Source organism: Magnolia sinica, chromosome 12, assembly GCF_029962835.1.
Source record: "Magnolia sinica isolate HGM2019 chromosome 12, MsV1, whole genome shotgun sequence".
NCBI lineage: Eukaryota > Viridiplantae > Streptophyta > Magnoliopsida > Magnoliales > Magnoliaceae > Magnolia > Magnolia sinica.
In genome coordinates this window covers 72,520,729-72,540,718 of record NC_080584.1, presented here as the reverse complement: position 1 = coordinate 72,540,718, position 19,990 = coordinate 72,520,729, and the positions used below count along the sequence as shown (strand labels likewise).

At 40.3% G+C, this 19,990-nt stretch overlaps 1 protein-coding gene across 10 annotated transcripts in view; it reads right to left on the bottom strand.

Moving 5' to 3' along the window:
* Positions 1 to 19,990, bottom strand: part of LOC131221672 (putative recombination initiation defects 3) — an 88,759-nt gene that overhangs the window by 3,297 nt on the left and 65,472 nt on the right. For 2 of the 10 annotated variants that reach the window (XM_058216966.1, XM_058216967.1), the window contains one exon: positions 539 to 645. The exons of 6 other annotated variants lie outside the window; for them this stretch is intronic. In XM_058216966.1, the coding sequence (XP_058072949.1) occupies positions 539 to 645 (107 nt within the window). Of the gene's footprint in view, positions 1 to 282; positions 449 to 538; positions 646 to 907; positions 1,209 to 19,990 lie in introns of those variants that run through there. 2 more of the 10 variants (XM_058216968.1, XM_058216973.1) reach the window with 2 other exon arrangements.

Genomic DNA, 19,990 nt, shown 5'->3' with positions numbered 1-19,990 from the left:
TATCCCTTTTGGAATATATGAAGATCCATCTTCTTTCTGATTCAAAGCATGTCTTCTTTTCATGTGTGGAGAGAGCAAATGGGGTTACCAACTCTTGATATCTAAGAACAGAATGACAAGAGGGTCGGTCGTCATTGGAAATGTCTTGCCTGTCCCAGGGTTGCGTCTTCCTTTGTTTTTAAATATTTTTGTCATTTATAAAACAAATGCACCTTTTTCTTGATACCTCTTTCAAAAGAAAAAAAAATGCGTCTTTTTTTTTTTTGAAAGATTACAAAATTTCATTAATTAAAAATGAAAATGCAAACAAACCGAAAGCAAAAGCAATATAAAAGTGACACCAAGCGGCAGCCCAACATCAGCCAAAGGAAAATCAAATTACATCCCTTCAAATTTGGAACACAAGAAGCCCATTCAATGACCAGTGATCTGGCCCTTTGAGAAATGCCTTGAACCATAATTTGGACAGTTTAATTTGAAATGAATTACTATCAAAGAGCTACAAAACTTTTAAACATGTTTGCTGAACAATGCTAACCTTTGATTCATGGACACTTGATTGTAGAAACAGGACTGTTGGATATTTTTTCATTTTTAGCCATCCTGATGACTTATGGGCCATGGCAAAGCCACAGTGGGGCCCACCTGATGAACAACCAGGATCTTATAAGAAGTTCAACATTGTAAAATCGAAACAGAGAAAATAGGGTTTCAAATTCTAAATGCACCCCATCCATCCATTTCATATTCTAAAAGTATATAACCCATACACCATGGTGGACCCTTGGAGCTCCTGCCCGTTCTGAGCTCGGGATGAGCAGGGGTAGGACGCGATCCGCCTCCAAAGACTAGTATCTTTAATACATAATTATTGTTAGCTAAAATAAGATGAAATAATTTTTAAGCGTCTACCAAACAGGGCCTTAATAAACCATGTCGCACAAGGCACATGCTGGTTGAGTAATTACAGTAAATAGTTTAGTCATTACAACCACAAGATTAGTAAGAAGTGAAGCTCATGGTCTGAGAACAACTTTTCTAGTTCCTGTTCTGATATAATAGAGATACTTAACTTTCCAGTGATACTTCTTTAACTGCTTTGTTAACTTGCATGACGTCGCTCTGAACAGATTTTAGGACCATTCCCAACCTGTTTAATGAAGTTTCCATCAGTCTGATTCTGTGTTCGAGTTCCTCACTGACATGGCCTGTTCAGACGAATCAAAGCTTAGCCTCTCCCAGGAGCAAACATATGCAAAAGCACATGCTACACACAATGTGGCCTGCTTAACCCATGCATTATTTTAAAAAGAATAAAATTTTCTCGGTTAAAATTCTAAAATTCCAATTAGTGTTATTTTAGTCTTCTTGCATAAAAACGCCAGTGGGTTATGGATCATCCAAAGATCTTACAAGCTTACATCTTTTATCTGGAGCAGAAGTTGAACTCCATCTGTGGATAACATTGTTGGATGATCTCGACATTGGCATTTGAGTGTCTTCTTGCGTGTAAGTAACAGGCGCCAAGCAAGAAATCCTCTTCAACGAGTTGTCTTGAGAACCAAATCTCTAAATTTACAATGTGCACATGATTAGTCAAGAAGAAAAAGAAGTGTTGCTAAAGATGTGAAGAAATAGCAACTCAAGAAGGATCTGGAAATTTTGGCAGCAGCAACGGAGATGGTAGCAAAGATTATACTCATCAATCCAGATATATACATCTAATATTTTCTTAAATTTGGCAAAAAATCTTGATAAATTTAAAAGCCAGTGGACTGCTATGAATTCCAGAGTCTTGCAAGACCCAAACATGCACCCGTACACATGAAAAAATTGGTTCTAATTAATGTAGGATGACATTTCTTTTCATTTATTTTTTATACCAGACATCTTTCTCATCCTGCACAATTTATTTACAAAAATTAATTATAATGGTTCATGCATAGTGGAAACTCTCCATAATACCAAACTTCAAAAGCGAAATACCTGAGTGCAACTTGTCTTGAACAAAATTTGAATTGGTTTTTTGTGAATTTTGATAGAAAATGAAATATTATTATTTTTCTATGCTAGAAAATTTATCATAAATTTCTCATAGTATAGGAAAAGAAAGTGACTTAAAGATGAATTCATCTAAAAGTCACACCTAATTCCTCCAAACCATGGAATTTCAGGCAAAATAGGGCTTCCTAAAATATTCTCGATCGCTTTCAAAGATGAGAAGAAAAAATTTAGCATCAATTAAAGTATTCACTCCTTTCAACTGTATCCTCACAACTCAATTAAGAGGAAATCAAAAGCATACCAAAGACATGTATGATTGCTACTTATTCCTCTGAAACTTAGAAACTGATGGCAAAATCGAGTTTCTTGTGTTTATTTGCCATGATCTGATTCAATATGGGAAAAACCAAAGCAAGTTCAATTTTCTTTTTCAAGTTCATCATCACAATCTCAAATAACAGGAAAATAAAAATAGAGATGACTTGATGCAAAATCACCACCCTAATTCATGTAAAAGATTACTGCAGCTTCCTTAGGAAATCTATTGTGTGTGTGTGTGTGTGTGTGTGTGAGTGTGTGTAAGAAATCAAAACAGGTGTACCATTGTATTCATGTAGAACCATTTCGTTCCTCCAAAAAAAAAGGTAAAAAACAAAGGATTAAAAAAGAAGAAGAAGAGTTTCTTACACAACTTGCAATCATGCCTACCATAAAACATGAAAATGGAACTAACTAAATTATTATTTTTAGCTTATAATCATGAGCTTAAAATTGAGTTTCTTGCAATAATTCACCACAATTTCTACCAAAAAAGGAAAAACCTTAGAAAATTCGATTTTTATTTAATTTTTTAAAAATTTCATCATAATGTCATATTAGCAAGAAATGAAAATAAAATATATCATAAATTCATGTAAAATATCTGAAAAATTAAGGCAATATCTAAGTTCCCTACATGTTCATTTGTCACAATTTTCTCTTGAAAATTCTGTGAGAGCTGAGACATTGACATGCCCGGTCATGCCCCAAACTCAGAAACTGGGCTCACAAAATTCTCGATTGCCGAATCCGGTGCCGACAGCCTTCGTATTATCCCATTTTTAGCTCCTAGCGTTCATACGCCAGATTTCGATCCTGGGATCCTGAAAGGAGGATTTTCCAATGCACATTTATTCATAATAAGCATAACCACAAGTTTACCTAAATCACAAAGGCAACATCATCATCACATATCCACCAATATAAATATTTGAATACAATACTCAAAGGAAAATACTTATGTCAAAATCAAAGCTCCAGAAGTCAGCTACATGCTTCAAGCTCCACGCTTCTGCAACCTAACATCACCTGTACGTATCTATCATGCATAAGCTTATAGAAAGCTTAGAGGATGGTGTAAGTGTGTGCACAAGGTAAATGCCAAGTATTCAATACAATGCCATAATCATACGATATTGAGAATACTGGTAAGATCATGAATTATACGTTATCAGAGTAAGCGAAAATACTGACAAGTCCATGAGTCAAACAATATCAGAGTACGCAATATAGATCAGCTATGCAAATGAGGAGTCATAAAGAGCCAAATATCAGATGCCGAGGATGCAATGCAATATACAATTCCTGATGAGTTCACGAATACCGTCAGTCATACCTAGACCATATAAATGCAGAAACACAACCCAAAATGCCAAATGCCGCAGATGTAATGCAATATGCAGTACGAATGGAATGACCATGCTGGAGTGTGAAGTCGGGATGATAGTACGTAGTATCACAGGCTACGGGGTCTACCACAAGGGACTTCTATCAAAATCAGTCCCATACCTAAATTTGGATAGTTAGACTCAATGTGGTAAACTCCTAGTCTCAGGTTAGTCGCGCGCCCCAACCGAAATCCTGGCTATTGCAAAGGCACACGTAACAAATAGTTGCGCACCACTAGCCCGAGTGGATAGTGAATGAATGAATGAGTATGCAATGCCTGCTCAATAAGTCCACATCAGTAATGTTCATCTTTGGGGTCATCATCAAGGTCTAGTACACTCTACACCAGCTTGCCGCCCCATTAAGCGCACAACTGGATAAGTGGAAGACCTCACTATCTGCCTAGCCAGTAGTCAGCCAATCTCTACCCGACAAGTCGATAGCGGACCCATTCACAAGCTGGTCAAACTCAGCCTAGCTATGCCTACTCCCTCAGGCAGGTAAGGCTACACCCCCTCCCAACCGACTACGACACAGTGGGAGACGCAGCCTATTGGTATACGGCCCTCATGTGCTCATATATATCCACTCGATCTTGACGTTGGGGCATCCTCTGATGCCAAGAGGGTTTAGAAATTTTCACCCAAGGCTATCTATGGAAGCTCGATGCTAGTAACAGATTTTCGGTGTCTCATCTGGCTATCCACGATATGCCTGTGGAGACTACAACCTTGATGTCGCTAGGGCATACAGTAATTACAACACACAATGTAAGGTGTATGAGTCATACCATCTAGTCATGCATCAATCCTGCACGTACCGTGTGCTCATGTGGGATAACTCTGCCTATTAGGGGGTCCCATAAACCACCGGTATTATGACATATGCAATGGTCAATCATATCTCATAACAAACATGCAGATGATGCGTATGAGCATGTATCATGATGCTATGTTGTCATATACTCATAATCGTTATCAATAACCGGCATTAACAATCGGCCTTGATAATGTGGACATTTAACCAATATTGTCCCCAAGGAATGATCCACATAGAGCCTAACATATAGTGGACCCATGGCCTCACACAAGGGCCAAATATACAACATCATGGGCCTTACTCAAGAGCTTAATACACATCACGATGGGCCTCTCACATGGGCTTAATATACATCACAATGAGCTCCATCGCCTGGGCCTCAAATATATCAAATGGGCCTCATATACATTACATTGAGCCTTAAACATGGGCCGAATACACATCACAATGGGCCTCGAATATAGACCATATATACATCACATTAGGCCTCGACAATCGAAATCGGCCTAGATAATCGGTCTATACAATCGTCCTCAATAATCGAAATCAGCCTCGATAATTAGAATCGGCCTCGATAATTGCCCTCGATGATCAGAATCAACCTCAACAATTGGCCTCGACAATCAGAATCAGCCTCGATAACCAGAATCGGCCTCAATATTTATCTTATATAATTGGCCTTAACAATCAGAATCAGCCTTGATAATCAGAATCAGTATGGACAATCGGAATTGGCCTTGACAATCGGAATCAGAATCGGCCTCAACAATTGCCCTCGACAATCAGAATCGGAATCAACAATTAGAATCAGAATCGGCCTCAACAATCGGCTTCGACACTCGGAATCGGAATCGGCCCCAACAATTGGCCTCGACAATCGGAGTCGAAATTGACTTCAACAATTTGAACCGATACTCGGAATCGGCCTTCATAATCGGAATCAGCCTCGATAATCGGAATCGGCCTCAACAATCGGCACCAGTGGTTAACATCGACAATCGTTACCGATAATCAGCATATAAACAAGGCGGGATCCATAGATGAACAGCCGATCACCCATAATATAAAGATCGACCCTCGGCCGTGGTTATATCAATTCCGATAGCGCGAAACCATCCATCTATGGCGAATGAAGCCCACATATCTGGGTTAACCCACAAGAGGATTATAAGAATGGGCCTAACAAGGCCTAAGGGAAGGTCACAATGTGGACATCCAACCATCATTGCCCATCAATGTGGACATTCAACCAACATTGCTCCTAAGGAGTGGCCCACATAGGGCCAAACGTACAGTGGGCCCATGGTCTCACACAAGGGCCTAATATATATCGCCCTGGGCCTCACTCAAGGGCCTTACATTCATTACATTGGGCCTCACTCATGGGCCACAAATGTTTCACAATGGGCCATGCCCATGGGCCTCAATACTGGGCCTCATATATCAAGTGGGCCACATCCATGGGCCGCACCAATGGGCTTCATATACATCAATTAGGCTGCATCAATGGGCCGCACTAATGGGCCTAATACATATCACAATGGGCCTTGCCCATGGGCCACGGATACATCATAATGAGCTTTGCTCATGGGCCTCAGATTCAAGCAGGTGGGCCCCATCATGTGGGCCTTGTATACATCACATTGGGCCTCACTCCCAATATCCATCACAATGGGCCTCTCCAACTAGGCTACAATTCCATCATAATGGGCCCTATCCTGTGGGCCTCAAATACATCACAATGGGCCTCTCCATCTGGGCCTCACATAAATCACGCTGAGCCACACAGCAGGTGGGCCCTGCACAACCAGCAGGTGGGCCTGCACCTCCCAAATGGGCACACTAGATGAACAACATGGATGTACAACACATACATCAAGGTGGACCCCACCATAACATTTATTTTCCATCCAATCTGTTCACAAGGTCATAAAGACCTGGATAAAGAGGAAAACAAATTTCATACTTATCCAAAACTTCTATACTCCCAAAAGGGGTTTCAATGGTAGGCATTCATTCCCCACTTTTTTGCGATGTGGTCCACCTGATCAATGGCTGGACACATCACGGTGTGGCCCGCCGTGATGTATCTGAGATCCAACCTATACATAAGTTAACATAGAGATAGATGATGTGAAAACACAATATATCAGCTTGGTGGGAAACTGCTGTGGCCATCAGAAGTTTTAACGGTGGATGTCACTGTCTCCCACTATTTCTCAAAAATGGTTGGATGGTATGGATACAACACATGCAACATGGTGGGTCCCATAGATGGACGGCGTGGATGAAACAAGTGGGACCCACAAAACTTGCTGCCATCAGTACATCAGCTATATGGCTAGTGTGAGACACCCCAACCAATTTGCTTCCCAAGGTGGGTCCACATGTGTCGCCCAGCAGTCCAGTAGAATGGACGGATGGTGTGGGTATCTACATACATCATGGTGGGTCCCACAGTAGGTGGGCCCACTGCAGCCGACGTTAATACAACAGCTATTGAGCTGTGTAAGATGCAGCGTTAGCTGCTGCTGATGGTACAGGTGGGTCCCACGTAAGGCCCACCACCATATAACCTATAATATATATATATATATATATTATTTTTTTGTTAGCTGTTTAGTACACCCCACTGCCAGTTCACACTTCACTGTATAGGCACGTCCAGCATCCCTGGACGATGGACAGTATGGATATGCATGTGGGTCCCACGTGTAGGGGCCATGGCTGGTGGGTCCTACATAGACATGGCCCACCTGATTTAGATTAATTTGACATTTGTATTTTCCCAACACCATTAAGGTAGGGCCCACATGGCACCATCCAACACATCCATCAGGTGGGTCTCACACACACCAAACTGCTGGATGGTGTGGATGCAATATATCATCAGGGTGGGCCATCAAAACAGGGTGAAGAAAGAGGGGAAAGAGAGAGAAAGAGAGGACGGATGGAGGAGGGACCCCGCCACTATGGGCCCCTCTAGACGATACAAACCGTACATCAAATGGCTCCCACTACAAGTGGACCCTCAAATCATCAAATCTAAACAAAAGAAACAATTCAAATCCTAGAAAACACCCACCTTTGATCTCCTCTTTCTTCTTCCGCCAATGCAATCTAGAGCTCCAAGGGGTGCGATTCAACGGTCGAGATGGACTTTGGATGTTGGAGATGGGAGGTAGGAAGGTGGGCCACACTAGCTCTCTCATGGGAAGCTTGGACGTCCACCTCTCATGGGGTTGCTTGAAAAATGGAGAGAGAGAATGAGAGAGAGAGATGATGGGAGAGAAGTGATGGGAGAAAGGGATGGATGGGTGTACTTTGTTGTAAGAGAAAGTTGACTTTGGGTACGATGATTGTATTTGGGGATGGGTGTGAGTGATGGGAGTGATGTGTACTTGATTGATATGATTGATGGGATTGATGTGGTGTTTTCTAGGGATTGCAACGCGCAACGTTTTTTCTCGAACTGAACGCGGGCCCACATCTCCTGGCTCGGGTATCGCCTCGGCGCGCGAGACGCGGCATCGAAACCGCGGCGATGGCGCGGTCGCACCGGTACAAGTTTCGAATTGAGTCAACTCTGATATACGGGACACAACTCAGGATCACGTGCAAACGCTGATAACAGATTGCGGGTCCTCGAAATTCGACCGTGAGGACTGCGGAAATCTACGGAATGATACGGGTTAGGATACGGGCCTCACATGCCATGTGAAAATGACTGTTGCAAATGTGACCAGAATTGTGAAGAACCTTGGCTTTTACCGAAAACTGAAGTATCTGCTCCTGGTGGGATTGCATTTCATCTCCTGCACGAACAGAGTAAGAAAATCACCACAAAAGAAGAATATAAATGTGACTGGATCAGGTTTTCTTGATAGATCTCGACCTGCAATGTGGTGGAAGGACAGAAATGGAGCTTAGATCGCAGGCCTTGTTGATCTTCAACTTCATTATTTGATTTTTAGAGGATCGTAATCTCCATAAATGCTATGTATCCATCTACTGCTCGAAATCATCAACAAATCATGGAGAAATCAATTCAAAGGATAGAGATTCAGGAAAATGATAAATCAATTCCAAGGATAGAGATTCAGGAAAACGATAAATCAATTCCAAGGATAGAGATTCAGGAAAACCCGATCGATTTAGTCTAGAGCTTCATGTGATGACTGGAGACCCTGGAATTTCATCGAACGGATGGCAGAGAACTGCATTCTGATGGCCTTGAGCTTCGTTAGATGATCAAGGCCTGGATCAAAACCCTCACTTTGTTCGAAGACAGAAGAAAGGGTTTCTAGAACATGTTGATCTTCTTTGAACAATTTTAAAACCCTAGCTTCAGGTAGAGATTAAAGACTGTAGAAGAGAGCTGTGCTTCTGTTTCTTTTCTGCAGCGAATGGAAAATAAAATTTTAAAGGGCAGGGCGTTCGAGCTTTATATAGTGAGGAGTTTTTGTGGGAATTCCCAACATCCCTCCATCGGAGGATGGGGTGATGTTGGGAGTGGCCGAGAGATGGCGGGAAAGAAGCAGAGATGGAGATTGGGTTGATGGTTTTAGGGCCAAGGTTAGGGTTTTGCGGGAGAGGCTGCGATGCAGAGTCACCATTTTTGATTCTCTTAGGAGGCAAGGCATCGCGAGGCACTGTGGCGAGGGATATATCATTTGCCATAGCTGTTGTAATTTTGTTTCTCAGGTAGTCAATCAGGATATATTTGTGCTCGGGGCTGTGTGGGGTCCACAGAGTGTATGTGACAAATCCACTCCGTCCATCAGTTTTGAAAGACCATAATAAGACAGGAATCTAAAAATTAGGAATATCTATAAATCAAGTGGGCCACACTAACAAAACAGTGGGAACAACAATGTCCACCGTTGAAAACTTCCCGGACTGACCATGATGTACGAAGTGGGTATATGCCATCCAAACCGTTTAAAGAATTATTACCACTCAGATGGACGAAGTGAGTCCATTGCGGACATCTCTATAGGCCCCACAAGCTCTAGGCACGGGTTCACAGGCAATCTGCTCCCCCAACCATTTGAATCCGCTGACCCCATTGGGACAATAAGCCATCCAAGATCAGTGTGGGACCCAACGTGATGTGGTCCACTTGAACTATGCATCTCATTTAGACTTGTCGATCTGGGCCTAAATGAGGTGGCTCATATAATGGACGGTGGAGACAAAAATGGATTGTCTACTGTGGACCACATCAAGGGGAATTATAATAGACATTGGGGAGGGTGATGGCCAAATATTCTAATTTATGGTTGGGATCAGCCTAACTAAATCAGGTTCATTAATGGGTCAATCCACGGTAGGTCTGGAAAGACGAATGGTCTGGATATCACACATGTATGATGTGTGTACTAAGATGGTGTGGTTGATAACTATGGTTCAGATGGTAGATTTTTAGCCTCGGTTCCTATGTAGTCGAGGCTAAAAAGTTGACTTATAGCTTAGACTTTTAGCCTCGGTTCCTATGCAATTGAGGCTAAAAAGTAGACTTTTGGCCTCAGTTCCCATGCAACTGAGGCTAAAAAGTAGACTTTTGGCCTCGGTTTCTATGCAACTGAGGCTAAAAAGTAGACTTTTGGCCTCGGTTCCTATGCAGCTGAGGCTAAAAAGTAGACTTTTGGCCTCAGTTCATATGTAACTGAGGCTAAAAAGTAGACTTTTGGCCGCAGTGCCTATGCAATTGAGGTAAAATAGTAGGCTTTTAGCCTCAGTTCCTATGTAACTGAGGCAAAAAAGTAGACTTTTAGTCTCAATTCCTATGCAACTAAGGCTAAAAAGTAGACTTTTGGCCTCGGTTCATATGCAACTGAGGCTAAAAAGTAGACTTTTGGCCTCAGTTCCTATGCAACTAAGACAAAATAGTAGACTTTTAACCTCGGTTCCAATGCAACAGATTCTAAAAAGTACTTTAGCCTTGGTTCCTATGCAACTGAGGCTAAAAAGTAAAGTTTTAGCCTCGGTTCCTATGCAACTAAGGCTAAAAGTAGACTTTTGGCCTCAATTCATATGGAACTGAGGCTAAAAAGTAAACTTTTGGCCTCAGTTCCAATAAACTGAAGCAAAATAGTAGACTTTTAGCTTTGGTTCCTATGCAATTGAGGCAAAAAAGTAGACTTTTAGCCTCAGTTCCTATGCAACTGAGGCAAAATAGTGGACTTTTAGCCTTGGTTCATATGCAACTGAGGCTAGAACTGAGGCCAGAAAGTCTACTTTTTGCCTCGGTTCCTGTGTAACTGAGGCAAAACTAAAGCAGATAAAAATCTAAGGTAGACCATACCTCAGGAAACTGCAGTGATTTACCTTTAAAATCTTCTTGTGGGCCACAAAAGTTTTGGCTTATGTTGATGTTTGGTTTTTCCTTACTTCCAGGTTTTTGTGACCTTTTTAAAATGTTGGATGGCAGATAAACATTATGGAAACATTACCGTAGGCCCTAGGAAGTTTTTAATGGCTAAATGTTCAACCACCACTGTTTCTTATAGTATGGTCTACCTGAGATTTGGATCATCTTCATTTTTAGGGTAATGCACTGAAATGATCTGTAAAAACATATGTACTGAGTGGATATACAATACATACATTAAGATAAGCCCCAAGGTAAGGGCCATACCATCTTGGCTGAGGCCGGGCCACACTTAATCCACTCCCGTTGGCAGTACCCAATCCGAATCTAGAGAGAAGCAAAGCTGAATGTTTTGATGTGTGGAATGATATATGTTTTAGATCCACACCGTTCATCCATTTTTCTAGATCATTTTAAGGCATGATTCAAAAAATGAGTCAAATACAAAGCCTAAGGGCCTGTTTGTTAAATCTGAAATCCGAAGTCTGAATCTGAAGTCTAAATATGAAGTTGGAAAAGTAATAGTGAATCTAGAATAACTTGTTTGTTAACTAATGTGTAAAATGTCTGAAATATATTAATTTAACACATTTACCTAGATTAGGGAGGTAGATTGGCTAGTTACCCTGCCACTAGCCAATGGCTATTGGTCAGTGTTCTGTAGGCTCCATCATAATGTATTCATTTCATCTGCTCTGTCCATCCATGTTTACAAGTCATTCTATGGCATGATCCCAAAAACAAGGTATATCCAAATCTCAAGTGGATCACATCATAGGAAACAATGTTGATTGATTGCCCACCATTAAAAACTTATTGGGCCCACAAAAGTTTTGGATCAAGTTAATATTTGTTTTTCCCTTCAATCTAGGTCTGTATGACCTAATCAACAGGTTTGAGGTCAAATAAACATCACAGTGGTCATTAAGAGATTTTTGATGGTGGGCGCTTAATCACTATTGTTTTCCTTTGATGTGGTCCACCTGAGATTTATATGTGCCTCATTTTTTATATCAATGATCTGGAAAAATGGATGAATGGCGTAGATGAAACACATACATCATGGTGGGCCCACAGAGCACCGACCACTAGCCACTCGGCTAGTGGCACCATCACTGGGCAAACCACGTCCCCAGGTGTGAGCCGGATTTCATGGGAAAGCCTTTCCCAGGAAGTCCACCGCTGGAAATCTAGGCGGGACCCACCATAATGTTTGTGTGAAATCCACCTAGTCCATCCATTTTGTGAGATCATTTTAGGACATAGTGCTAAAAATGAGCCGTATCCAATACTCAAATGGGTTGAAAATGTGAGGATTGGACGCCCATAATTAAAATATTCATGGGGCCACAGAAGTTTTCAATCATACTAATATTTGTGGTTTGAGTTCATCTCACTAGGAATGACAATATGAATGGTATTGATGGCATGTAAAGATCACTGTCGACCCCGAGGAGGTTTCAATGATATGAATTTTCCTACCCACCTTTTCCTTTTCCTTTAGTGCGGCCCACTTAAGTCATGTGTCCTCATTTTTTGGCTTTAGTCCTAAAATGATCTAACAACATGGTTGAACAGATTAGATTTATCACAAACATAATGGTGGGCTCCACCTAAGATTTCAGCACAGGAACTTCCTGTGAAAGGCATTTGTACATAATTCGCACCCCAAATTAGGGAGGGGATTGCCTACTATCCATCTAAGATATACCTAAATATGGACAATTAAGAGCTTTGCGGGGCCTACCATGATATATATGTTTTATCCATACTGTCCACTCATTTATTCATATTATTTTAGAAATTAAGACAAAAAAAAGGCAAATCTAAGGCTTAATTGGGCCACACTACAAGAAATTGTAGGAATTGAGTGCCTATCATTGAAAACTTTTTGGGGCCACAAAAGGCTCTGCTCAAGCTGATTTTTGTATTTTTCCTTCATCTAGGTCTGTGTGACCTTATAAAGAGATTTGATGGCAACTAAGCTTCACGGTGGACATCGGGAAGGTTTTAACGGTAGTCATTACTGTCCCACTACTATATGTGGTGTGATTGACTTGAGCTTTGGATGTGCATCTTTTTTTTTATCATGTTTTAGAATGATATAGAAAAGTTGAAAGACGGTGTGGATATAACACATAAATCATGGTGGGTTCGGAGAAGTGCCCCATGTTAAAAGTTGGGATGTGTATAAGGTAAGAGAGAAAATCTTTGTTGTAAAAGACAATTTTGGATTAAATAAATAATAGTCACAGAGTGCATTCTTGATTCCCCATTAAGCTAGACTCCTATCATGGAAAATTTTTGGTATTAAACGGTGGAGCGCTTTCTTTCTTTTTTTTTTTTCAAAAAACTCAGATGATTTTCATTGCAGAGAAATTTTTACATGGAAGCCTATTCGGGTAGAGGAAAACCAGGGCCAAAGCCTGGACTGCCTATCATATGCTATACTAGGCGGTTTCTAGAATACTCCCTAATGTAGCTTAAACCTGTTTTATCCAGAAGAACCTGACCCTTAATCAAGCGAGGAAGGAAGGAAAGACCTCGGAAGAGCCTATTGGTTTGTGTTTTGTTGCCGATTTTCGACGATGGTGGAGCATTTTCCTTCTTACGCGTTAACAAACACCACTAAACATAGAACATTTTTCAAATTCTGTGTTAAGTACAAAAATTCAGCGTTAACAAATATGCCGTAAGTAGACTACATCACAGGAAATAGTGGGAATTTGACATCTACTATTGAAAATTCCTCAGAGCTAAAGAAGCCCGGCATCAAGCTGATATTTGTGTTTTCCCTTCATTCATGTTTATGTGACCATATGAATGACTTAGATGGAAAATAAACATTAAGGTGGGCCCTAAAAAGGTTTCAACGGTAGTTGTTCAGCTCCATTCCCATTATGTTTATGGGATATCCAAACAGTTCATGGAGTTATTACCCCTCAGATAAACTGTAGGCACAAGTATAATCTTGATACTAAACTTATGTAACCCCACTCATTATAGGTGGGTGCACTTTAGGCCCTACTTTGATATACATGTTTAATTCATGCCCTCCATTTAATTTTTCATATCATTTTTGGGCATGAGCCCAAAATTGAGGCAGATCCAAATCTTAGGTAGACTAAACTGCAAATGCACACTATTAAAAACTTTTTGCGGGCTACACAAGTTTTGGGTCAAGCTGATATTTGTTTTCTTCCTCCATCCAGGTCTCTGTGTCCTTATTAATAGGTTGAATGCTAAGTAAACTTCATGGTGGATATTACGAAGCGCCTTAGGAAGTTTTTAATGTGGGCATTCAACCAACACTATTGTGTTACACTGCAAAGGTTTAATTGGCTAAATTAATTCATTTTTACCTAAATTTTAAATTATTTATTAATTTATAGTAAATATGTATTAATACTTTATATTCGGTCAGATTTTCTGATATTATACAATGTAGAAATATGAAAATCTAAAAACCTCCCAAGAAATGCCAAGGTGAGATTTGTCACTGGAGTGGTCACCTCACGAGAAGACGTCTGAAGAGCTTTTGTCAACAGCATAAACAGTAGCCATGTATCTGGGGAAGCGGGCCGGTGTAGCACACACCACGGACCTGGCAGTGAGTACGCGTCGGCTGAAGACCAGCGCTGATGCACCGGGTTATACCAACGGTTCAACGGATATAAAGTCACGTGGGCCCACAATGATGTATTTATTATATCACACCCTTATTCATTTGGAGGGATCATTTTAGAGAAAGAGCATGATAAAACAAAAAAGAGTCATATCCAAAGCTCAAGTGAAAAAGTATTCGTAGGGCTTAATATAATGTGTATTTTCCATCCCATCTGTATGTAAGGTCACACTGACTTAGATGAAGAGGAAAAACAAATATCATATTCATCCAAAACTTCTATTACACCCAAAAGGGTTTCAATTGTAGATGTTTAATCTTCCACTGTTTTTTCAGTGTGGTCCACTTGATATTTGGCTCTATTTTTTTTTTTTTTTTTGGGATATAGCTTTATGACGAGCTCGCCAAATGGATAGACTGTTTGGATATAACACATACCTCCTAATGAGACCCATGTAACTTAGTGATGTCAACAAACCAGCCAGGCCAGTGGTTTGTGGCACACCGGCCAATCTGCTTCCTATATTTGGACCCTATGGAATAGAATTAGATTGTGTCATGATTAGAGGTGTACACGAATCAAGCCAGCTTGGTTAGCTCGCTCGGCTCGACTCGAAAAAGATCGATTCGACTCAGTTCGAAGCTAAGTTCGAGCTGATTTTTTGAGCTCAAAAATGAGTTCGAGCTGGCCCCAGCTCCACTTGACTCGGATCGAACCCAGCTCGAATTAATCGAACTCGGATCGAACCAATTCAGTAACTCAGTTACTTTGATATTGATGTTGCTCACCAAGTGTTTGATGAAATGACTCAAAGAAGTGTGGTTGGTGGCAAGGAAGGTATGTATATGAAACTAACACTCTTTTTTCCTTGATTTTTATGTTGCTTAGAAGGTGTTTGATAAAATACTTGTAAAACCATTGCTGTTGTCTCAAATACAGTGAGATTTTGAAGATGCAGTTTAAGTGTTTGTGAAAATGCTGTAATGGCCAACTCAGCTCGAACTGGCCCGAGCTGCTGACCGAAGCGAGCCGAGCTGGCCAGTCAGGCTTGAGGACCAAGCCGAGCCGAGTTCGAGCTGAGGTCAGCTAGTGGCCGAGGCCAGTTCGACTTGGTTCGACTCGATGTACACCCCTAGTCTTGATGTGCTATATACAATAAATGCTTAATCGCAACCAAGTAGAGGCTCTGTGGGGCCCACCATGATGTATTGGTTTTATCCATGCCGTCCATTCATCTTTTCAGATTATTTGAGGATATGAATCTAAAAATTAGATAGGTCTAACGCTCAAGTACACTGCACTATAAGAAATAGCAATGATAATGAAACTCACCGTTGAAACCTTTCTAAGAGCCACTGTGATGCTTATTTTCCATCTAACTTATTCATAAGGTCATATAATTGTGGATGAAAGGAAAACACAAATATAAGTTTTTAATGGTGGGCATTCAATCCCCACTATGTGGTCCGCTTGAGCCTTGGATTCACATTATTGTTGTGTGTATATTCTAAAATGATATGAAAAAAATAGATGAACTGTGTAGAGAAAACCCATACATACAGTGGCCACAAAGAGCCCTCCCGACAGATTGTCCTCAAGGATAGGATGCAAACGACTTCCCTCGACATATGCATGAGTTGAATTTGGTAGCTGTTGCATTCACTACTATTTCATGTTGCATTCACTGCTATTTCATGAAGGCCTAGTGCAGGAGGGATGTGATGAGGTCGATCACCGCCTTAGGGAATAACTACTTCGAATTCATGGAGCTCTTTGGACTCCTCGTAGAGCTTCCTCGAATCCACAAGGGATAAAAGCAGGAATAATTCCTAATGAATTCTAAATAATTTGATTGATGATAAAAAAAATAAAAATAAATTATAACCCTTTAAATAATGAGCTCAAATTTAGGATGGAGCTTTAGACTTAGACTCCAACTTAAATACCCCAAAAATACGACTTATTTTAAATAATAAGCTTACTATTTATAGATAACCTCCTTTCCTACTTAAGATTGCATGATTTTCACCAAGAAATAGTAAATGTCAAATTTGTCCCAAGTACATTATTGTCCTAACCTTTTAAAGCCCTTTTTATGTTGGGCATGACTCCTGCAACTCAAATGATCAAAAGTTATTCTTGAACTAAATTTTACTAATTATAGTAGAAACGAAATTGAATGAGACTCTTGACTATTTATATGATGAAATCTTGCAAATCCGGCGTGGGTAACTTGACATAGCGGGGTTGGTTGGCTTAAATAGCTCCTCCCTCCTCAAAATCATATATAATATGTTGAAAAACTCATTTCAATTTGTGAGATATTGGTACCAATGATTGTACTCCATATCAACGTATATGGCCTAATTCTTATAAATATCTCACTATGTTATCATTGGTACCAATAGCTTTCCTTACATAACATAGGTAGAGTACAATCATTGCCAATCTTATTGTAGCCATTTCTCTCTCCTCTCTCATTCATGTGGCTCTTATTTTGAGAAATGGCCAATGTGGACTGTGTCCTACCCAATCTCTAGCCACAAGCGCACATCTGTGTGGGGGCCACCATGATGTATCTGTTTATCCACGCCATCATTGGTACAATCAAGGCGTACGGCCTAATTCTTATAAATATCTCACTATGTTATCATTGGTACCAATAGCTTTCCTTACATAACATAGGTAGATTACAATCATGGCCAATCTTATTGTAGCCATTTCTCTCTCCTCTCTCATTCATGTGGCTCTTATTTTGAGAAATGGCCAATGTGGACTGTGTCCTACCCAATCTCTAGCCACAAGCCCACATCTATGTGGGGGCCATCATGATGTATCTGTTTATCCACACCATCATTGGTACAATCAAGGCATACGACCTAATTCTTATAAATATCTCACTATGTTATCATTGGTACCAATAGCTTTCCTTACATAACATAGGTAGAATACAATCATTGCCAATCTTATTGCAGCCATTTCTCTCTCATCTCTCATTCATGTGGCTCTTTTTTTGAGAAATGGCAAATGTGGACTGTGTCCTACCCAATCTTTAGCCACAAGCCCACATTTGTGTGGGGGCCACCATGATGTATCTGTTTATCCATGCCATCACTAGTATAATCAAGGCATATGGCCTAATTCTTATAAATATCTCATTGTGTTATCATTGGTATCAATAGCTTTCCTTACATAACATAGGTAGAGTACAATCATTGCCAATCTTATTGCAGCCATTTCTCTCGCCTCTCTCAATCATGTGGCTCTTATTTTGAGAAATGGCCAATGTGGACAGTGTCCTACACAATCTCTAGCCACAAGCGCACATCTGTGTGGGGGCCACCATGATGTATCTGTTTATCCACGCCATTCACTCCTTTTCTGATACTATTTTAAGGTGGGTCTCTAAAAATGAGGCGGCCCAGGTGGATCACACCACATACTACTTTTGCATTTAATGCAAGTTGTATTTAATAATGGTTGTGCTTTTAATGCAACCAAAGCTTACTATTTAGTGTGGTCTACTTGAGCGTTGGATATGCTTCATTTTCAGGGACCCACCTTAAAATGTTAAGAGAAAAGGAATGGATGGAGTGGATAAATAAATACATCAAGATAGGGACCCACACAGAAGTGCCCCTTCATGGCTAGAGAAGGGCGGAGATAGGACGCAATCCATATCCACTCCGGCTCGTACTAGCTCATGCAAATTATCTCTCTCTCTCTCTCTCTCTCACACACACACACATATATATTAATGTACTACTAATGTCATAGTGAGGCTGGATTCAGTATACAGCTTTGTATAGTAAGCTTATGTTACAACACCTTCTGTGAGGTCACCATGAGGTTTTATTCACATCTAACCCGTTCATCATCTCCACCTCAGTAATGTTCTACTTGGATCTTGAAAATCATTTGAATCCTATACTTAGGTTGGATACATCAAAATCAGCCCACTACAAAACTCAAGTGGTCTAAAACATTCAAACCATGCCAAAAAACTTTAAAAATCATATTTTCTGGCCACATTAGTTTCGAAATGGCCTGATTTTTATGTAGTGCATGTGAGTTTTGAACCTGACTACTTTTTGAGTTGCAAGGAAGACATTTCTAAGGCATAAATGATGGATGGGTTGGTGGGTGTACCCAACTCATCCCAACTGTTTCCACTGGCCGACCTAAGTTTTTGATCAAACTGGTTTTTGGCAGCCAGGTGAACATGAGGGGGAGCACATGATAGATGGTCTGAATGTCATTTACATAATAGGTGGGCCCCGTAGTGAGTTTTGGTGGTGAAGCTTAACTTACAAGCTTTTAAGTGGATCTGGCCTCCATTTTTTATGCCTCAGGCAAACAGGAAAATAGTCTCCTTTTTTATATTAAATAACTACTATAGTTGTTGTAGTTGATACCTTATTAATGTTAGGGTGAAATCTGACCATTTACACTGCTGATACAGGAGACTGATGTATTAACCAAACCACTGGCTGAAAAACTGAAGGAACAAGTGACGAGGATGCTTTGTGATGTCGATGATTCTTTGCAAGAATTGAAATTAATCAATGAAATTCAACATCTCGGGATTGCCTATCACTTTGAAGCAGAGATTAAAGATGCATTATGTAAGATGTATGATGCCCATATCATCGGAAATGATGTTAGTGATGATCTTCATGCCGTTGCTCTGTGGTTTATGCTCCTAAGGCAACAAGTCTATAATGTGTCATCGGGTAAGTTTTTGTGCCAACAATCTCCTCATTCTTAGAAATGTTGCATGCAGTAGACATGTATATATGTTTGTGCATCTATTTACAGATATTTCATTCATCTATGCACGAGCACATATGTGCACAAACACCATTTGCATGATTGTGCAATTTTTGCTTGATGTCCGCTGATTACTAACATCACAAAGTTCTATAAATTTATTATATTACCTGTTAATGGTAAACATTGTAATAAAATATGAATTTTCTGGATTTTTCTGAAGAGATTTCAATGACATTGTCACCTGTTCGATGGTACTTTAATGGTATGAACAAACTCTGTTATTTACAAATTTAATACATCAATAACACAACAGAACTTCTAAATCAATCTACGTACTGATTGGATGGAGAGGCAAAATAAATGAAGAAACAGAGCACATGCAACAAATGTGACAGCAGACTTCAACCTCTTCTTACGGCCCTCTCATAGTAAGTTGAAAATATTCCAATTTTGTAAATAACTTCTAGTGGTGGGTGATTAAGAGTTGCAGAGAGAGGTTTCTTTGTAACGTTTGTACAGGACATGCTCATCTAACACGTATGCCATTCGTTAAGTGAATTCTCTTTACAGCCGCCCATCGGCCTCACATTTCTCATAAGGTGAACACTTTTTGCAGCCGCCCATCAGAATTTGCTAACAACAATCACGCCAAGACGTTCATCATAGAGTCGCTGGATAAGATTCGTGA